The sequence below is a fragment of the Cetorhinus maximus genome, chromosome 2 (genome assembly GCF_964194155.1).
Source record: "Cetorhinus maximus chromosome 2, sCetMax3.hap1.1, whole genome shotgun sequence".
In the NCBI taxonomy this organism is placed as follows: domain Eukaryota; kingdom Metazoa; phylum Chordata; class Chondrichthyes; order Lamniformes; family Cetorhinidae; genus Cetorhinus; species Cetorhinus maximus.
Window position 1 is genome coordinate 226,595,557 of NC_135880.1, and position 19,388 is coordinate 226,614,944.

General features: G+C 52.8%; 1 protein-coding gene across 4 annotated transcripts in view; it reads right to left on the reverse strand.

Annotated features, from left to right (window-relative positions):
- Positions 1-19,388, reverse strand: part of LOC144671549 (basal cell adhesion molecule-like) — a 253,895-nt gene that overhangs the window by 23,439 nt on the left and 211,068 nt on the right. For all 4 annotated transcript variants that reach the window (XM_078533520.1, XM_078533528.1, XM_078533506.1 and 1 more), the window contains 3 exons: positions 13,210-13,363; positions 10,492-10,616; positions 10,201-10,336 (listed from right to left, as the gene is read on the reverse strand). In XM_078533520.1, coding sequence (XP_078389646.1) covers positions 10,201-10,336; positions 10,492-10,616; positions 13,210-13,363 — 415 coding nt within the window. The remainder of the gene's footprint in view (positions 1-10,200; positions 10,337-10,491; positions 10,617-13,209; positions 13,364-19,388) is intronic.

Here is a 19,388-nt window from a genome sequence, read left to right on the forward strand (position 1 = left end):
TGAGGGGGAGAGAGGGAGAGCGAGCGAGAGTGAGGAGGAGAGAGGGAGAGCGAGCCAGAGTGAGGGGGAGAGAAGGAGAGCGAGCGAGAGTGAGGGGGAGAGATCGAGTGCGTGAGTGAGTGGGAGAGGAGAGCGAACGAGAGTGAGGGGGAGAGACGGAGAGCGAGCGAGAGTGAGGGGGAGAGATCGAGAGTGTGAGTGACTGGGAGAGGAGAGCGAGCGAGAGTGAGGGGAGAGAGGAAGAGCGAGCGAGAGTGAGGGGGAGAGAGGGAGAGCTAGCGAGAGTGAGGGGGAGAGATCGAGAGCGTGAGTGAGTGGGAGAGGAGAGCGAGCGAGAGTGAGGGGGAGAGACGGAGGGCGAGCGGGTGTGAGGGGGTGAGATCGAGAGCGTGAGTGAGTGGGAGAGGAGAGCGAGCGAGAGTGAGGGGGAGAGACGGAGAGCGAGCGAGAGTGAGGAGGAGAGAGGGAGAGCGAGCGAGAGTGAGGGGGAGAGATCGAGAGCGTGAGTGAGTGGGAGAGGAGAGCGAGCGAGAGTGAGGGGGAGAGACGGAGAGCGAGCGAGAGTGAGGGAAGAGATGGAGAGCGAGAGTGAGTGGGAGAGAGGGAGAGCGAGCGAGAGTGAGGGGGAGAGAGGGAGAGCGAGCGAGAGTGAGGGGAGAGAGAGCGAGAGTGAGGGGGAGAGATGGAGAGCGAGAGTGAGTGGGAGAGAGGGAGAGCGAGCGAGAGTGAGTGGGAGAGAGGGAGAGCGAGAGTGAGTGGGAGAGAGCGAGAGCGAGAGTGAGTGGGAGAGAGTGAGAGCGAGAGTGAGTGGGAGAGAGGGAGAGCGAGCGCGAGTGAGGGGGAGAGAGGGAGAGCGAGAGTGAGGGGGAGAGAGGGAGAGCGAGAGTGAGGGGTAGAGAGGGAGAGCGAGAGTGAGTGGAGAGAGGGAGAGCGAGCGTGAGTGATGGGTAGAGAGGGAGAGCGAGCGAGAGTTAGTGGGAGAGAGGGAGAGCGAGCGAGAGTGAGTGGGAGAGAGGGAGAGCGAGAGTGACGGGGAGAGAGGTAGAGCGAGAGTGAGTGGGAGAGAGGGAGAGCGAGAGTGAGTGGGAGAGAGGGAGAGCGAGAGTGAGTGGGAGAGAGGGAGAGCGAGAGTGAGTGGGAGAGAGGGAGAGCGAGCGCGAGTGAGGGGGAGAGAGGGAGAGCGAGAGTGAGGGGGAGAGAGGGAGAGCGAGAGTGAGCGGGAGAGAGGGAGAGCGAGCGAGAGTGAGTGGGAGAGAGGGAGAGCGAGCGAGAGTGAGGGGGAGGGACGGAGAGCGAGCGAGAGTGAGGGGGAGAGATGGAGAGCGAGAGTGAGTGGGAGAGAGGGAGAGCGAGCGAGAGTGAGTGGGAGAGAGGGAGAGCGAGCGAGAGTGAGGGGGAGAGAGGGAGAGCGAGCGAGAGTGAGGGGGAGAGATGGAGAGCGAGAGTGAGTGGGAGAGAGGGAGAGCGAACGAGAGTGAGGGGGAGAGAGGGAGAGCGAGCGAGAGTGAGGGGGAGAGAGGGAGAGCGAGCGAGAGTGAGGGGGAGAGATGGAGAGCGAGAGTGAGTGGGAGAGAGGGAGAGCGAGTGAGAGTGAGTGGGAGAGAGGGAGAGCGAGAGTGAGTGGGAGAGAGCGAGAGCGAGAGTGAGTGGGAGAGAGGGAGAGCGAGAGTGAGTGGGAGAGAGGGAGAGCGAGCGCGAGTGAGGGGGAGAGAGGGAGAGCGAGAGTGAGGGGGAGAGAGGGAGAGCGAGAGTGAGGGGTAGAGAGGGAGAGCGAGAGTGAGTGGGAGAGAGGGAGAGCGAGTGTGAGTGATGGGTAGAGAGGGAGAGCGAGCGAGAGTTAGTGGGAGAGAGGGAGAGCGAGCGAGAGTGAGTGGGAGAGAGGGAGAGCGAGAGTGACGGGGAGAGAGGTAGAGCGAGAGTGAGTGGGAGAGAGGGAGAGCAAGAGTGAGTGGGAGAGAGGGAGAGCGAGCGCGAGTGAGGGGGAGAGAGGGAGAGCGAGAGTGAGGGGGAGAGAGGGAGAGCGAGTTTGAGGGGGAGAGAGGGAGAGCGAGAGTGAGTGGGACAGAGGGAGAGCGAGCGAGAGTGAGTGGGAGAGAGGGAGAGCGAGCGAGAGTGAGGGGGAGAGAGGGAGAGCGAGCGAGAGTGAGTGGGAGAGGAGAGCGAGCGAGAGTGAGGGGGAGAGAGAGAGAGCGAGCGAGAGTGAGGGGGTGAGAGGGAGAGCGAGAGTGAGTGGGAGAGAGGGAGAGCGAGCGAGAGTGAGGGGGAGAGACGGAGAGCGAGCGAGAGTGAGGGGGAGAGACGGAGAGCGAGCGAGAGTGAGGGGGAGAGAGGGAGAGCGAGCGAGAGTGAGGGGGAGAGAGGGAGAGCGAACGAGAGTGAGGGGGAGAGAGGGAGAGCGAGCGAGAGTGAGGGGGAGAGAGGGAGAGCGAGCGAGAGTGAGGGGGAGAGATGGAGAGCGAGAGTGAGTGGGAGAGAGGGAGAGCGAGTGAGAGTGAGTGGGAGAGAGGGAGAGCGAGAGTGAGTGGGAGAGAGCGAGAGCGAGAGTGAGTGGGAGAGAGGGAGAGCGAGAGTGAGTGGGAGAGAGGGAGAGCGAGCGCGAGTGAGGGGGAGAGAGGGAGAGCGAGAGTGAGGGGGAGAGAGGGAGAGCGAGAGTGAGGGGTAGAGAGGGAGAGCGAGAGTGAGTGGGAGAGAGGGAGAGCGAGTGTGAGTGATGGGTAGAGAGGGAGAGCGAGCGAGAGTTAGTGGGAGAGAGGGAGAGCGAGCGAGAGTGAGTGGGAGAGAGGGAGAGCGAGAGTGACGGGGAGAGAGGTAGAGCGAGAGTGAGTGGGAGAGAGGGAGAGCAAGAGTGAGTGGGAGAGAGGGAGAGCGAGCGCGAGTGAGGGGGAGAGAGGGAGAGCGAGAGTGAGGGGGAGAGAGGGAGAGCGAGTTTGAGGGGGACAGAGGGAGAGCGAGAGTGAGTGGGAGAGAGGGAGAGCGAGCGAGAGTGAGTGGGCGAGAGGGAGAGCGAGCGAGAGTGAGGGGGAGAGAGGGAGAGCGAGCGAGAGTGAGTGGGAGAGGAGAGCGAGCGAGAGTGAGGGGGAGAGAGAGAGAGCGAGCGAGAGTGAGGGGGTGAGAGGGAGAGCGAGAGTGAGTGGGAGAGCGAGCGAGAGTGAGGGGGAGAGACGGAGAGCGAGCGAGAGTGAGGGGGAGAGACGGAGAGCGAGCGAGAGTGAGGGGGAGAGAGGGAGAGCGAGCGAGAGTGAGGGGGAGAGAGGGAGAGCGAGCGAGAGTGAGGGGAGAGAGGGAGAGCGAGCGAGCGTGAGGGGGAGAGAGGGAGAGCGTGAGTGAGTGGGAGAGGAGAGTGAGTGAGAGTGAGGGGGAGAGAGGGAGAGAGAGCGAGAGTGAGGGGGAGAGGGAGAGCGAGAGAGAGTGAGGGGGTGAGATCGAGAGCGTGATTGAGTGGGACAGGAGAGCGAGCGAAGTGAGGGGGAAAGACGGAGAGCGAGTGAGAGGGAGAGATCGAGAGCGTGAGTGAGTGGAGAGGAGTGCGAGCGAGAGTGCGTGGGAGAGAGGGAGAGCGAGCGAGAGTGAGGGGGAGAGATTGAGAGCGAAAGTGAGGGGGAGAGACGGAGAGCGTGCGAGAGTGAGGGGGAGAGAGGGAGAGCGAGCGAGAGTAAGGGGGAGAGAGGGAGAGCGAGCGAGAGTGAGGGGGAGAGATCGAGAGCGTGAGTGAGAGGGAGAGCGAGCGAGAGTGAGGGGGAGAGAGGGAGAGCAAGCGAGCGTGAGGGGGAGAGATCGAGAGCACGAGCGAGAGTGAGGGGGAGAGAGGGAGAGCGAGCGAGAGTGGGAGAGGGGGAGAGCGAGCGAGAGTGAGGGGGAGAGAGGGAGAGCGAGCGAGAGTGAGGGGGAGAGAGGGAGAGTGAGGGGGAGAGAGGGAGAGAGAGCGAGAGTGAGGGGGAGAGATCGAGAGCGAGTGGAAGAGAGGGAGAGCGAGCGAGAGTGAGGGGGAGAGAGGGAGAGCGAGCGAGAGTGAGGGGGCGAGAGGGAGAGCGAGTGAGAGTGAGGGGGAGAGATCGAGAGCAAGAGTGAGAGGGAGCGAGGGAGAGCGAGCGAGAGTGAGGTGGAGTTAGGGAGAGCGTGAGTGAGTGGAAGAGGAGAGCGAGCGAGAGTGAGGGGGAGAGAGGGAGAGCTAGCGAGAGTGAGGGGGAGAGAGGGAGAGCGAGCCAGAGTGAGGGGGATAGAGGGAGAGCGAGCGAGAGTGAGGGGGAGAGATCGAGAGCGAGAGTGAGTGGGAGAGAGGGAGAGCGAGCGAGAGTGAGGGGGAGAGAGGGAGAGCAAGCGAGCGTGAGCGGGAGAGGTCGAGAGCGTGAGTGAGTGTGAGAGAGGGAGAGCGAGCGAGAGTGAGGGGGAGAGAGGGAGAGCGAGCGAGAGTGGGAGAGAGGGAGAGCGAGCGAGAGTGAGGGGGAGAGATGGAGAGCGAGCGAGAGTGAGGGGGAGAGAGGGAGAGCGAGCGAGAGTGAGGGGGAGAGAGGGAGAGCGAGCGAGAGTGAGGGGGAGAGATTGCGAGCGTGAGTGGGAGAGGAGAGAGAGCGAGAGTGAGGGGGAGAGACGGAGAGCGAGCGAGAGTGAGGGGGAGAGACGGAGAGCGAGCGAGAGTGAGGGGGAGAGACGGAGAGCGAGCGAGAGTGAGGGGGAGAGACGGAGAGCGAGCGAGAGTGAGGGGGAGAGACGGAGAGCGAGCGAGAGTGAGGGGGAGAGAGGGAGAGCGAGCGAGAGTGAGGGGGAGAGAGGGAGAGCGAGCGAGAGTGAGGGGGAGAGAGGGAGAGCGAGCGAGCGTGAGGGGGAGAGAGGGAGAGCGTGAGTGAGTGGGAGAGGAGAGTGAGCGAGAGTGAGGGGGAGAGAGGGAGAGAGAGCGAGAGGGGGAGAGGGAGAGCGAGCGAGAGTGAGGGGGTGAGATCGAGAGCGTGAGTGAGTGGGACATTAGAGCGAGCGAGAGTGAGGGGGAGAGACGGAGAGCGAGCGAGAGTGAGAGGGAGAGATCGAGAGCGTGAGTGAGTGGGAGAGGAGAGTGAGCGAGAGTGAGGGGGAGAGGGAGAGCGAGCGAGAGTAAGGGGGTGAGATCGAGAGCGTGAGTGAGTGGGACATTAGAGCGAGCGAGAGTGCGTGGGAGAGAGGGAGAGCGAGCGAGAGTGAGGGGGAGAGATCGAGAGCGAGAGTGAGGGGGAGAGACGGAGAGCGTGCGAGAGTGAGGGGGAGAGAGGGAGAGCGAGCGAGAGTAAGGGGGAGAGAGGGAGAGTGAGCGAGAGTGAGGGGGAGAGATCGAGAGCGTGAGTGAGAGGGAGAGCGAGCGAGACTGAGGGGGAGAGTGGGAGAGCAAGCGAGCGTGAGGGGGAGAGATCGAGAGCACGAGCGAGAGTGAGGGGGAGAGAGGGAGAGCGAACGAGAGTGGGAGAGGGGGAGAGCGAGCGAGAGTGAGGGGGAGAGAGGGAGAGCGAGCGAGAGTGAGGGGGAGAGAGGAAGAGTGAGCGAGAGTGAGGGGGAGAGAGGGAGAGCGAGCGAGAGTGAGGGGGAGAGAGGGAGAGCGAGCGAGAGTGAGGGGGAGAGATCGAGAGCGTGAGTGGGAGAGGAGAGCGAGCGAGAGTGAGGGGGAGAGACGGAGAGCGAGCGAGAGTGAGGGGGAGAGACGGAGAGCGAGCGAGAGTGAGGGGGAAAGACGGAGAGCGAGCGAGAGTGAGGGGGAGAGACGGAGAGTGAGCGAGAGTGAGGGGGACAGACGGAGAGCGAGCGAGAGTGAGGGGGAGAGACGGAGAGCGAGCGAGAGTGAGGGGGAGAGAGGGAGAGCGAGCGAGAGTGAGGGGGAGAGAGGGAGAGCGTGAGTGAGTGGGAGAGGAGAGCGAGCGAGAGTGAGGGGGAGAGAGGGAGAGAGAGCGAGAGTGAGGGGGAGAGGGAGAGGGAGCGAGAGTGAGGGGGAGAGATCGAGAGCGAGCGAGAGTGAGGGGGAGAGATCGAGAGCGTGAGTGAGTGGGAGAGGAGTGCGAGCGAGAGTGAGTGGGAGAGAGGGAGAGCGAGCGAGAGTGAGGGGGAGAGATCGAGAGCGGGAGTGAGTGGGAGAGAGGGAGAGCGAGCGAGAGTGAGGGGGAGAGACGGAGAGCGTGCGAGAGTGAGGGGAAGAGAGGGAGAGCGAGCGAGAGTAAGGGGGAGAGAGGGAGAGCGAGCGAGAGTGAGGCGGAGAGAGGGAGAGCGAGCGAGAGTGAGGGGGAGAGAGGGAGAGCGAGCGAGAGTGAGGGGGAGAGAGGGAGAGCGAGCCAGAGTGAGGGGGAGAGAGGGAGACCGAGCGAGAGTGAGGGGGAGAGAGGGAGAGCGAGCGAGAGTGAGGGGGAGAGATCGAGAGCGAGAGTGAGTGGGAGAGAGGGAGAGCGTGCGAGAGTGAGGGGGAGAGAGGGAGTGCGAGCGACAGTGAGGGGGAGTGATCGAGAGCGAGTGGGAGAGAGGGAGAGCGAGCAAGAGTGAGGGGGAGAGAGGGAGAGGGAGCGAGCGTGAGGGGGAGAGATCGAGAGCGAGAGTGAGTGGGAGAGAGGGAGAGCGAGCGAGAGTGAGGGGGAGAGACGGAGAGCGTGCGAGAGTGAGGGGGAGAGAGGGAGAGCGAGCGAGAGTAAGGGGGAGAGAGGGAGAGCGAGCGAGAGTGAGGGGGAGAGATGGAGAGCGAGCGAGAGTGAGTGGGAGAGAGGGAGAGCGAGAGTGAGTGGGAGAGAGCGAGAGCGAGAGTGAGTGGGAGAGAGGGAGAGCGAGAGTGAGTGGGAGAGAGCGAGAGCGAGAGTGAGTGGGAGAGAGGGAGAGCGAGAGTGAGTGGGAGAGAGGGAGAGCGAGCGCGAGTGAGGGGGAGAGAGGGAGAGCGAGAGTGAGGGGTAGAGAGGGAGAGCGAGAGTGAGTGGGAGAGAGGGAGAGCGAGCGTGAGTGATGGGTAGAGAGGGAGAGCGAGCGAGAGTTAGTGGGAGAGAGGGAGAGCGAGCGAGAGTGAGTGGGAGAGAGGGAGAGCGAGAGTGAGTGGGAGAGAGGGAGAGCGAGCGCGAGTGAGGGGGAGAGAGGGAGAGCGAGAGTGAGGGGTAGAGAGGGAGAGCGAGAGTGAGTGGGAGAGAGGGAGAGCGAGCGTGAGTGATGGGTAGAGAGGGAGAGCGAGCGAGAGTTAGTGGGAGAGAGGGAGAGCGAGCGAGAGTGAGTGGGAGAGAGGGAGAGCGAGAGTGACGGGGAGAGAGGTAGAGCGAGAGTGAGTGGGAGAGAGGGAGAGCGAGAGTGAGTGGGAGAGAGGGAGAGCGAGCGCGAGTGAGGGGGAGAGAGGGAGAGCGAGAGTGAGGGGGAGAGAGGGAGAGCGAGAGTGAGGGGGAGAGAGGGAGAGCGAGAGTGAGTGGGAGAGAGGGAGAACGAGCGAGAGTGAGTGGGAGAGAGGGAGAGCGAGCGAGAGTGAGGGGGAGAGACGGAGAGCGAGCGAGAGTGAGGGGGAGAGATGGAGAGCGAGAGTGAATGGGAGAGAGGGAGAGCGAGCGAGAGTGAGTGGGAGAGAGGGAGAGCGAGCGAGAGTGAGCGGGAGAGAGTGAGAGCGAGCGAGAGTGAGGGGGAGAGAGGGAGAGCGAGCGAGAGTGAGGGGGAGAGAGGAAGAGCGAGAGTGAGTGGGAGAGAGCGAGAGCGAGAGTGAGTGGGAGAGAGGGAGAGCGAGAGTGAGTGGGAGAGAGGGAGAGCGAGAGTGAGTGGGAGAGAGGGAGAGCGAGAGTGAGTGGGAGAGAGGGAGAGCGAGCGCGAGTGAGGGGGAGAGAGGGAGAGCGAGAGTGAGGGGGAGAGTGGGAGAGCGAGAGTGAGGGGTAGAGAGGGAGAGCGAGAGTGAGTGGGAGAGAGGGAGAGCGAGTGTGAGTGATGGGTAGAGAGGGAGAGCGAGCGAGAGTTAGTGGGAGAGAGGGAGAGCGAGCGAGAGTGAGTGGGAGAGAGGGAGAGCGAGAGTGAGGGGGAGAGAGGGAGAGCGAGAGTGAGTGGGAGAGAGGGAGAGCGAGAGTGAGTGGGAGAGAGGGAGAGCGAGAGTGAGTGGGAGAGAGGGAGAGCGAGAGTGAGTGGGAGAGAGGGAGAGCGAGCGCGAGTGAGGGGGAGAGAGGGAGAGCGAGAGTGAGGGGTAGAGAGGGAGAGCGAGAGTGAGTGGGAGAGAGGGAGAGCGAGCGTGAGTGATGGGTAGAGAGGGAGAGCGAGCGAGAGTTACTGGGAGAGAGGGAGAGCGAGCGAGAGTGAGTGGGAGAGAGGGAGAGCGAGAGTGACGGGGAGAGAGGTAGAGCGAGAGTGAGTGGGAGAGAGGGAGAGCGAGAGTGAGTGGGAGAGAGGGAGAGCGAGCGCGAGTGAGGGGGAGAGAGGGAGAGCGAGAGTGAGGGGGAGAGAGGGAGAGCGAGAGTGAGGGGGAGAGAGGGAGAGCGAGAGTGAGTGGGAGAGAGGGAGAGCGAGCGAGAGTGAGTGGGAGAGAGGGAGAGCGAGCGAGAGTGAGGGGGAGAGACGGAGAGCGAGCGAGAGTGAGGGGGAGAGATGGAGAGCGAGAGTGAGTGGGAGAGAGGGAGAGCGACCGAGAGTGAGTGGGAGAGAGGGAGAGCGAGCGAGAGTGAGGGGGAGAGAGGGAGAGCGAGCGAGAGTGAGGGGGAGAGAGGGAGAGCGAGCGAGAGTGAGGGGGAGAGAGGAAGAGCGAGAGTGAGTGGGAGAGAGCGAGAGCGAGAGTGAGTGGGAGAGAGGGAGAGCAAGAGTGAGTGGGAGAGAGGGAGAGCGAGCGCGAGTGAGGGGGAGAGAGGGAGAGCGAGAGTGAGGGGGAGAGTGGGAGAGCGAGAGTGAGGGGTAGAGAGGGAGAGCGAGAGTGAGTGGGAGAGAGGGAGAGCGAGTGTGAGTGATGGGTAGAGAGGGAGAGCGAGCGAGAGTTAGTGGGAGAGAGGGAGAGCGAGCGAGAGTGAGTGGGAGAGAGGGAGAGCGAGAGTGACGGGGAGAGAGGTAGAGCGAGAGTGAGTGGGAGAGAGGGAGAGCGAGAGTGAGTGGGAGAGAGGGAGAGCGAGCGCGAGTGAGGGGGAGAGAGGGAGAGTGAGAGTGAGGGGGAGAGAGGGAGAGCGAGAGTGAGGGGGAGAGAGGGAGAGCGAGAGTGAGTGGGAGAGAGGGAGAGCGAGCGAGAGTGAGTGGGAGAGAGGGAGAGCGAGCGAGAGTGAGGGGGAGAGAGGGAGAGCGAGCGAGAGTGAGTGGGAGAGGAGAGCGAGCGAGAGTGAGGGGGAGAGAGAGAGAGCGAGCGAGAGTGAGGGGGTGAGAGGGAGAGCGAGAGTGAGTGGGAGAGAGGGAGAGCGAGCGAGAGTGAGGGGGAGAGAGGGAGAATGCGCTTGCATGAGAGGGGCGATGGGGAGGAAGGGAGAGAGAGTGAGCGCACGTGCATGATAGGGAGCGAGGGAGGGGGAGCATGCGTGAGAGCACGTTCGAGAGAGGGGGAAACAGGAGAGAGAGAGAGCATGTGCAAGGGGGGAGTGAGAGTGAGCAGGCGCGAGAGAGAGTGCACGCGCATCATGGGGGAGAAAGTGTGTGCGTAAGCGGCGAAGCGAGAAGGAGTGCATGTACGAGGGGATGCAAGAGAGCGCGCGTGTGAGAGGGTGGAGCCTGCGCAAGAGGTGGGTGCTAGAGAGAGAGCATGAGGGACAAGTGAGAGAGAGGGTACGTGTGAGAGGGAGGAGCAAGAGTGCGCGCGAGGGAGGAGAGGGAGTACGCGCATGAGAGGCGGAGAGAGAGTTTGGGGAGAGAAAGCACGTGCACAAGCGAGGGGGAAGGACAGTGCTCATTAGGCAGAGAGAGGCAGTGTGTGTGTGTCTGGCTTACTCCCAGTCTCAGGGTTCTCACTCACCTCAACCCATACACTAACACACACCCACTCACACAGAGGGCGAGGGTAAGTGAGTTGAGCACTCTGAGACTGGGAGTGAGCCAGATCCACTCCTCCTCACCCTCTGATGGTTACCTTTATCACTCATTTTTAAAAATAACTACTATGAGGGGAGTGGGGTATATCAGGGTGTTTTAATACGAGGTGTGGGGTATATCAGAGTGTTGCAGTGAGAGTGTGATTTATATCAGGATGTTACAATTAAGAGCGATGTATCAAAGCAAGTGTCAGGTTATAATACATTAACAGCGTACAGGATGTGCCGAGTGATTTTACTGATTGGCTGCTCTCACCTTTGACAATAATGCTGATGGATTTTTGTTGTGTCAGGCTTGGAACATTCTGGACTGTAACTTCACAGGTGTAGTTTCCAGAATCTTCAAATGTAGCCACTGGTAGTTGAAGCATGTTTTCAGGGCTGACTGTCTTCTGTAGGAGTAATCAGGAGATGGTTAATAAGCATAAAGAGTGGGAAATTCCTCAAAGCATGTGGGACATATCAGAGTGTTCTACTAAATATTATGCAAAGAGGAAATTAACCCCAAAGGTTCTTTCAAGAATCATTCTATGGGTTTTACTCCTACCTTGTGTTTTTTCCAAATCACAGATGTCTGTTGTGACCCCTTTGCACTACAATATATACTTTTATTTTTGTCACCCTCCATAAAAATATATGGTCCGTTTGGTTTCAATGCAATAGGATCCAGATCTGTTGGAAGATAGCAGAAAGGAAGAGAAACTCAATTGCTTGTTATCTTGATTAAACAGCTTCTGTGTCCCTTAATCTTCACATTGAACAGGAACCTGACCCTTCAGCATGCCTGATGGTTCACTGAGTGATGACAGCTTCCAGTGTGGCACTGAGCAATATGGGGCAGAAAGATGCCAGGCGCAGTTCCTGATCTGCATTGAGTTTCAGCCAGTAAGGGTGCCCATGGGCAGGGAAGACAAACACCAGCCAGGGTCCCTAATCCTGATCTCCTACCGCTGCAATGCCTTTACCATGTTGGCTAAGGAAAGGATCAGGATTGGTTCAATGCCCAAACAGCAAAATAGTTTATTGACGCGATCTGTTTGGGACCATCTATTTTTTGGCCACCTTGGTATCTGACATATGTGGAAACCCTATATTATGCTCAAGAATCTTGACACCAACCACTGAAAAATCTACTTTGCTCTATTCTGGCAGATAGAAATTCAAGCTAATTCTCATCCCACGTGAACATCTGACTTAAACAAATACAGAGATCTTAATTTGGCAAAAGCCAAGGCCTGTAGCTCAGATATGGGATTACTAAACCTTTCCACACAAAGTTGACTGGACTCAGATCTCCTCTGCCTAAGTGTCTCACCTTGGGATCACCTTAATCCCAAAGTGACCCTTCTTACCTAACTTCCCAGGAGAACAGCCATTGCTTAACCATAAACAACTGAAAGTGAAAAAGAAAAACCAGGAGCTCTTCACAAACAGCACAACCCACCACTAAAATGTAAATACATTCCCCTCACCCTCTAACCACAATATGAACTCACCAGTCATGGCTCTGTCATTTCGAAGTGTACAACTCTAGCCGCAATTGCTTGTCTCCAATTCCTAAACTGAACCCTGGCTGTATGAGCACTTATTCTCATACCCTGTCTCCAGCTAATGTCTTTGACAGCTAGTATCCGTAAGTGTCAGCTGTGGCTCACTGGGTAGCCCTCTTGAGTCTGAAGTTGGTGGGTTCAACTCCCACTCTGGGACTTGAGCACAAAATATAGTTTGACATGCTAGTGCAGTACAGAGGGAGTGCTGCACTGTCAAAAATGCTGTCTTTTGGAAGTGCCATTAAACTGAGATCGTCTGCCCTCTCAGGTGGACGTAAAAGATTCCATGGCACTATTTTGAAGAAGAGCAGGAAAGTTATTTCTAGTGTTCTAGCCAATATTTACTCCTCAGCTAACATCACAAAAACAGATTTTCGGGTCATTTTCACATTGCTGTTTGTGAACGTTTGCTGTGCACATCTTTGCCTCTTTTCCTACATTGACTACACTTCAAAAGTACTGAATTGGCTGTAAAGCATCTTGGGACTTTGGATGGTCATGAAAGGCACTATGTAAGATCAAATCTCTCTCTTTTTCCTCTTCAGCTATTTGGTGGATATTAACCTTCAGCCTGCATAACAAATCAACAAACGCCACGACAGGCTAGATTTCAAATGCACCAGGCTTGCTCATCTGTAACTACTTAATTCGGGTCCTTGTGTGAGGGGTTTTAGCAAAAAGATGCCCGGTGTGTGGCTGACTGCCCTTTCAATAGACTTGGTAACAGATTAGTGTAAGGCCAGAGCCCTGCTCCCTGCAACAGCTTCCCATTTTTGCCACAGATTACAGGCCTGGATATTGCACATACAACAAAGGAGGATTTTCTGTTCTAGGTTTGGAGTTTTGAAGCATAAAGGATGATTTTTTTTTATAGGCCAAAAATTTAAACTGCTCTGGGCTTTCCTGTGGGTGGAAAAAGACCAATGTGCCCTTTGGCCCTTCTCAGCTTAGCCCCAAAGGACTGTCCTAAAATTAGAATTCACCTTACTTAACAAATGGGACAAATGACCTTTCTATCTTCTAACCATACCTTTGCGATCATGTGTTGAACTGTGCAAAGCCATAACACTGCACCTGGGGGAACCCACTGTCATTTACCACTATTTACCCTATTGTTCAAGATAGTGAGCATGATGTAATGGACTCACCAACATCACAAAATTATCTGCATGAATGAGCATTCTAGCCTTTCAAAAATGGCCAAAATGTATGCTGAGGATGTACCTTATAACATATACTACACATCACTGATGAAGACATTGAACAGAATGGATGACAGTGACCAAACTTGCCTCATTTTCTTTCCAGTGACTCTCCCATCCATCCTCCCATTAGAGGTCATTAATTTCAATTTATTCATGAAACCTTACATTTAAAAATTCTATGAAAGACATGTAAATGGGTTTCCCCGAGCCTTGCAATGTTCCACAATCTTGTACAAATTCATGTTCTATTACACATTCCTCACAAGAATGAAATTCAGCCTGTTCTTTTGGAGATCTTCAGAGTTTGCATAATACATGCTATGACAACTCAATTGTCTTGAAAGTCAGTGATATCAGCAAGGTAGTTTTTGGTCCCACTTGGATCCCTAATTTTACAGATACATGAAGAATCATCACTAATACGTGCATACCATACGGAAGCTGGCATTTGTAGCATTGGAATTTTTAGGAGAGGACAAAGGGAAAAAGGGAAGAGAAAAAAATACATACAATTGATTGTTATTGTCTTGTTTGTGTTAAAATCCTTGTGTAATACATCAAAGTCCAGTACTCTACAGCCATAAACACCACTGTCCATTCGTTGCACTCCATTAAACTCCAAGGTGTTTCCAATGCTGTCAAGGATCTCCTCATCCTGTCCATCCTGTTCATCAGAAGGGGAGTACAGTTATTGTAACAAAGAATACTTCCATCTGACTAACCTCAGAGTGCTCAGAAAGTCTTGTGTTAGATTATTTTTGCTCAGCAATGATGGATACAGCACTGATGCTGTCAGGAATGTTAATTATACATCTGTCCATGTGCTCGTTCAACATTGCCAACTCAATTTGCCGCTCAAGGAAGCCGTAGACATTTGTGCCATATCACTATATCATAGCAATCTAGAAGTATTGTCATTTTCTGAATCTGTAGTCATTGAACTTATGAACTTAGCAACTCACCAGGGGATCCCTTAGGCCCACCTCCCGCTAACATTTTCATCGGTGTCCATAAGAAACGTGTTTTCCCTGGAATGCTCCTAACCAACTACATCTTGCATATTTCCAATGTGTAGATGATATATTTGCTATATGTAAATCTGGAGCTGCATGTAAGAATTTCCTTACACATATTATTGCACACCAGCTGCACTCAAATTCACCTTTGAAATGGAGCAGTCTAACAAGCACCTCTTCCTCGACGTGCTAGTTGAGAAATCCACTAATCGGTTCTCTCCTCTCTCTAAAGCCTACCTTCACTGGTCAATATATGTGTTGGGATTCCTACACGTGCTTTAAGATTGGCCTTATTGGCAAATCATCAAAGCTATCCTGCAGGATAATGGCTACCCTGATAAGATCACTGTTTGCTGTGTATCATGCACACTCTCAATTTTTTTACATTTATTCGTTTATGGGATGTGGGCATTGCTGGTCACACCAGCATTTATTGCCCATCTCTAATTGCTCTTGAGGTGGTAAATGTATTCAGGTGATGAGCTGCCTTCTTGAACTACTGCAGTCCATGTGGTATAGGTACACCCACAGTGCTGTTAGGGTGAGAGCTCATTCCTTTTAGACTTTGTAGCGGTTTATTAGAACTGAGTGGCTTGCTAGGCCATTATAGAGGGACAGTTAAGAGTCAACCACATTGTTGTGGGTATGGAGTCACATGTAGGCCAGACCAGGTGAGGATGGCAAATTTCCTTCCCTAATGGACATTAGTGAACCAGATGGGTTTTTTTTAATGACAATCAACAATGGTTTCATGATCACTATTACTGTGAACCTTTACTGTACTACCTCCAATGCATGTATACCCTTCATTAAATATGAAGACCAAAACTGCGCACAGTATTCCAGGTGTTAGTTGTATTCAGGTGGTGAGAACAATTTGAGGATTTACCTATGCTCATATATACGGTGTAGGCTGAAGGAGGGGTTGTTGATAGGAGGTGCATTATATGCAATGTTTGTTCTGTAAATGAATAAAGATTGAGCTCCAGTGTTCTATCCTTCACAGCCTAGCTATCTGAGTTCTAACAAGAAGTATTGGTCAGCATGTTTGATTCAGAAGTAATCTATTCAATACCTTATCATCTCTTTAGGATCCTGCATCTGACACTGTGCAAAACTCATTGGATCAAACTATGGGCTATTGTGTTGCTGACCTTTTGGTCAGTAATTTCTGCTTTTCAGAACAAAGATCTGGAATGTACGGTCAGTGTGTACATGACAGGAACGATGGCTGGTGAGAATCAGTGTGCCACTACAGCAGTACCAGGTATAGAAATCATGGGCCCTGGTCCTTCTCCTGTTTCCGGGCCCCTTATTCCACCCCCTTTAACCTTCCCCCTCAATCATGCATGGTATCTGTTTACCTTTCAAGGTTAATCAATCAATCCATCAAACAATCACAGAAAGGTCTGAGTAAAATGATGACACCCATTGGGTGGCAACTAGTTATAAATATCTTCCAATATAAATGCAGCATGGGTCATTAGTATTAAGAGCAGCAATGATATAATGCAGTGTTAGTTTGTGTGCACCCTATAGGTGATCCCACCACGACTATTAAACAAATAGAGTACAAACTTTACTTTAACAGCATTGTGCAATATTGTTAATTTGACAAGAAAATATCCCATTAGTTATTTATCACACAATGCAGACACTAACGCTGATTTTAATGATGCCTCAGCCCTCATTAACATGTTCTGCACATTGCACCATATGGACATAGTGACAGTTAATTCATATTTGGAGGGAAAGATTCAACACTTGCAACCCAGATAAACTGCTCAAGATCTTTTCCATTTGTGGAAGATATAGAAATTTTCTCCTGCCTGGGTACATGATATAATGGAATATAAATATTTCATAAAAGGGACATAACTCAATTCTATTTTATCAGTAATCTCAAAGGGTGGAAACATCAAATAACTTCTGAGCAACAAAGTGGAATGATTGAACAACATAGGTCTTCATTGTCAATAAGATGCATTGGAGCCCTCAGGTGTTTCTGTGTGACACAACTTTTAAGAGGCCAGAGGACAAAGACTGAATGGTTCACAATTGGATCTGTGTTTTCTTAATCAGCAAGTCTGAAGACTCTGTTGATTGTTGCTTCTCACTACAATATATTTTCAATATCTACTACGTAACACACTTTATAACAATATTTCAATACTTCAAAAAACTTATAAAAGCACCAAGATAGAGTGGGATAATAGGTGAGTAGACAAAAGGACACAATTTTAGTCAATGGAAAAGATTCTTGGGAATCATGTGCAGTGTAAAACAGGTTACAGATTCACTATGAGCTCATTACGCACTCCTGTCGCGGGAATCTCACCCCACGAAGTCTGCTCACAGTAAACTTCCATTAGCAACAAAATAAACAAACTCCAGCCATGATTCCACCCCCTGTCTGCAAGATAATTATGGATGACAAAGGCCGTCTAGCCCAGCTCATCTCATGCATCCAAATGGCATATGAACATATGTATTAGGAGCAGGAGGCAGCCATTTATTCCCCTTGACCCTGCTCCGCTATTTCGATAACATTGCCTACATTATGCCAACGACTATAACTCAAAGTACAGAATTGGCTGTAAAGCGATTTTGGACATTGTGAAAGATGTTGTATAAACGCAGGTTTTCTTTCTTCCATTATACCTGCATGCAGTAGGCAGAGTGACTGTAGCAATGGTGAAATTGGAGGCCCAATGCTGATTCTCTAAGGATAATTAATCACACAGCAATCAACTGATGTTAGGAAAGTGACTACAAAGAAATCGCTACATTTACAAAACAATTCAACTCTACAGTACAACTTTATCATTCTGACTCTGGCACCAACCAACAATATACCATAAATTGCATTTGCCCCTTTTACGCTAATGACACTATCCCCAGGATTTGTCAATCAGACATCTACCAACTCAGGAAAAATGTAGATTGAAATATTCATCTGAATTTTTCAGAGAAGAATGATACAAAAATTCAGAATGGCCTTAATTCCAGAACTGGGTTGTTTCCTCTTCCCCCAGAAGCTGTCATACAAATTGTGTTGTACAGTGTGAATTTACAGCCTAACTGGGGGTGAACCTAGGATGGAGTAGAGATTTGTAAAACTTTTCTTTAAGCAATTTCCTAGTGACAAATAGGGGATTTCATTTGCAAGAGTAATAAAATGGGCGATTGTGAGTCAACACCCTGTTTTGCATCACTCCTGGTTTTTAGTTTCTTACATTTATTTTGAGGAGGCTGAAGATTCTCAAGCCTCTGGTATACCAACACAGCACATCAGAACTGTGCCTATTTCAGGGCGTAATGAAAATTTACACTGCTACTTATTTGCTGGTTTAAGAGCCCAGCACCCACCCAGCCCGCTCACCCCACACACACCATATCCAACTGGCTCCAAACTCCAAAATAATTACAGATACAATAAACAAATACACAAATACAAACACAACAAATATAAATAACAAAATAAAAACTTACCATATTTCAAGCAGATATTTAACCAAGAGCACTCTCATGACAGCTTCTGCAAACAGGAACAGCTGGCGCTGATCTTCAGGCAGCTTTTTATGGTTTTATGGGGGGTTTTGAAAAATAACTGGAACCACGAAGCTGCCCAAAGGTCGGAAGCAGCAGTGCAGCAGCTGTCAGTGAAACTGACCTCAAAGACTGGCTTAAAAGAAATCATAACTATCAGGTTGATATTTCCCAGTTTTTTTTGAAGCCAGTCTTTCAGGTCTGCAGCTCTAGCAGCTCAGGCTAGACAACAAAAAACTCTATTTACTACACTGAGACCAGGTGCCCCCCCGACCCCACCCCACCACCTCCACCCCATCCCCTACCCGCCCCCAACCTCAGTACCTGGGTCTCAGTATTTGGCACCGTCTATAGCCCCCTCTCCTGAGCCCTGCACTATGCTACATTAAGACACAAGGGGCCAGATTTTTTTGGTCCAGAAATGGGACAGAGGCAGTGCAGCAAAAGGAATGGGCACTGAGCAAGGTGACCGGAAATCCCACCGCCATGTCACCTCAGCGCCATTTTGTTCAGTGTGGGAAAGGCCATGGGTGAAAACCTGACCCACACCATTAATGACTCACTGAACAGCGTTGTGGGCTCATTAAGAGACCACCACAGATAGGTTTGAGATTTTGATCGAGGCGGCTGGAGTTCAGGTGTCCTGAGGATGGATGGAGGTGGGGACATGGATTGGAGGCAGGCACAGTTTGAAATGGTAAGTGAAAACCATCTTTAAAGTTTAAATGACTTAGGCCTTTGTCATTAAAGGTCCCATTTAACAATTTAAATACTTTGGCCAATTTCAAGTATTAAACATGGCTGCAAAAGAGTACTTATCTCATTAATGAAAAGGGCATTTGAGGAAGCTATGCATGTTTGCTACAGCCAATTTAATTTTTGTTTCACTTTTAATGAACACCACCACAGCAAACTGGAAGGAGAATTGGGGTCCAGAAAAAGCTGATGTCATGGAAAATAAGATTGCAATAAAATACAAGTAATGGCCAAGCAAAATGATGGTAATGCGTCAGAGTTCTTAAAGGAACTGGGTATGCAAGTTAAATCTTAAATAGGATTCTTTTTTAGATTTACAATACTCATTATAATATTTTAAAAGGAAAACTCTTTTTCACTTTCAAAAGAAATGTATCTTGTTAGCGTGGTACAAACATGATGATAATGCTCCCCTAATGGAAGTGCAGCTTGCTGTTATATAAGCTGTCCCCTAGCTGGAACACACAACAGCTGCAGATTCCACTGATATATGACAGCTGCTGCTGCTGCTGCTCTGAGCACACTGCCTGTTGTGGAAAGTAGGGAGGTCAGACTGAAAGATAGGGGAGGCGAGATCATATCTGAAGGAGGGTCACTCCCTGCGAAGTACCAGACAGAGACGAAAGTGGGCACACGCTCACTATTAGGACTCATTTTAAAACCCATCTGGTTCACTAATGTCCTTTAGGGATGGAAATCTGCCGTCCTTACCTGGTCTGGCCTACATGTGACTCCAGACCCACAGCAATGTGGTTGACTTTTAAATGCCCTCAGAAATGGCCAAGCAAGCCCTTCAGTTATACCAAACCGCTACGAAGTCTAAAAGCAATGAAGCCGGATGGACCATCTGACATCAAACTAGGCACTGGAAATGGCAACGGCAAACCCAGCCCTATCGACCCTGCAAAGTCCTCCTTACTAACATCTCGGTTGGAGCAGCAGTTGGATGCACTTAGGAGCATTCAGGTGGCGGAAAGCGTCATTGACAGGAGTTTTACAGACGTGGTCACACCCAAGGTACAGACAGATAGATGGGTGACCGCTAGAAGGAGCAGGCAGTCAGTGCAGAAATCCCTTGTGGCTGTCCCCCTCTCTAACAGGTATACCATTTTGGATACTGTTGTGGGGGGGGGATGGCCTATCAGGGGAAAACAACGGCAGTAGCCAGAGCAGTGGCACCACGGCTGTCTCTGTTGTTCAGCAGGGGGTGGTCAAAGCACAGAAGAGCAATTGTCATAGGGGACTCTATAGTCAGGGGCTCAGATAGGCGCTTCTGTTGTCGTGAAAGAGACACCAGGATGGTATGTTGCCTCCCTGGTGCCAGGGTCCAGGATGTCTCTGATCGGGTACGGGACATTCTGAAGGGGG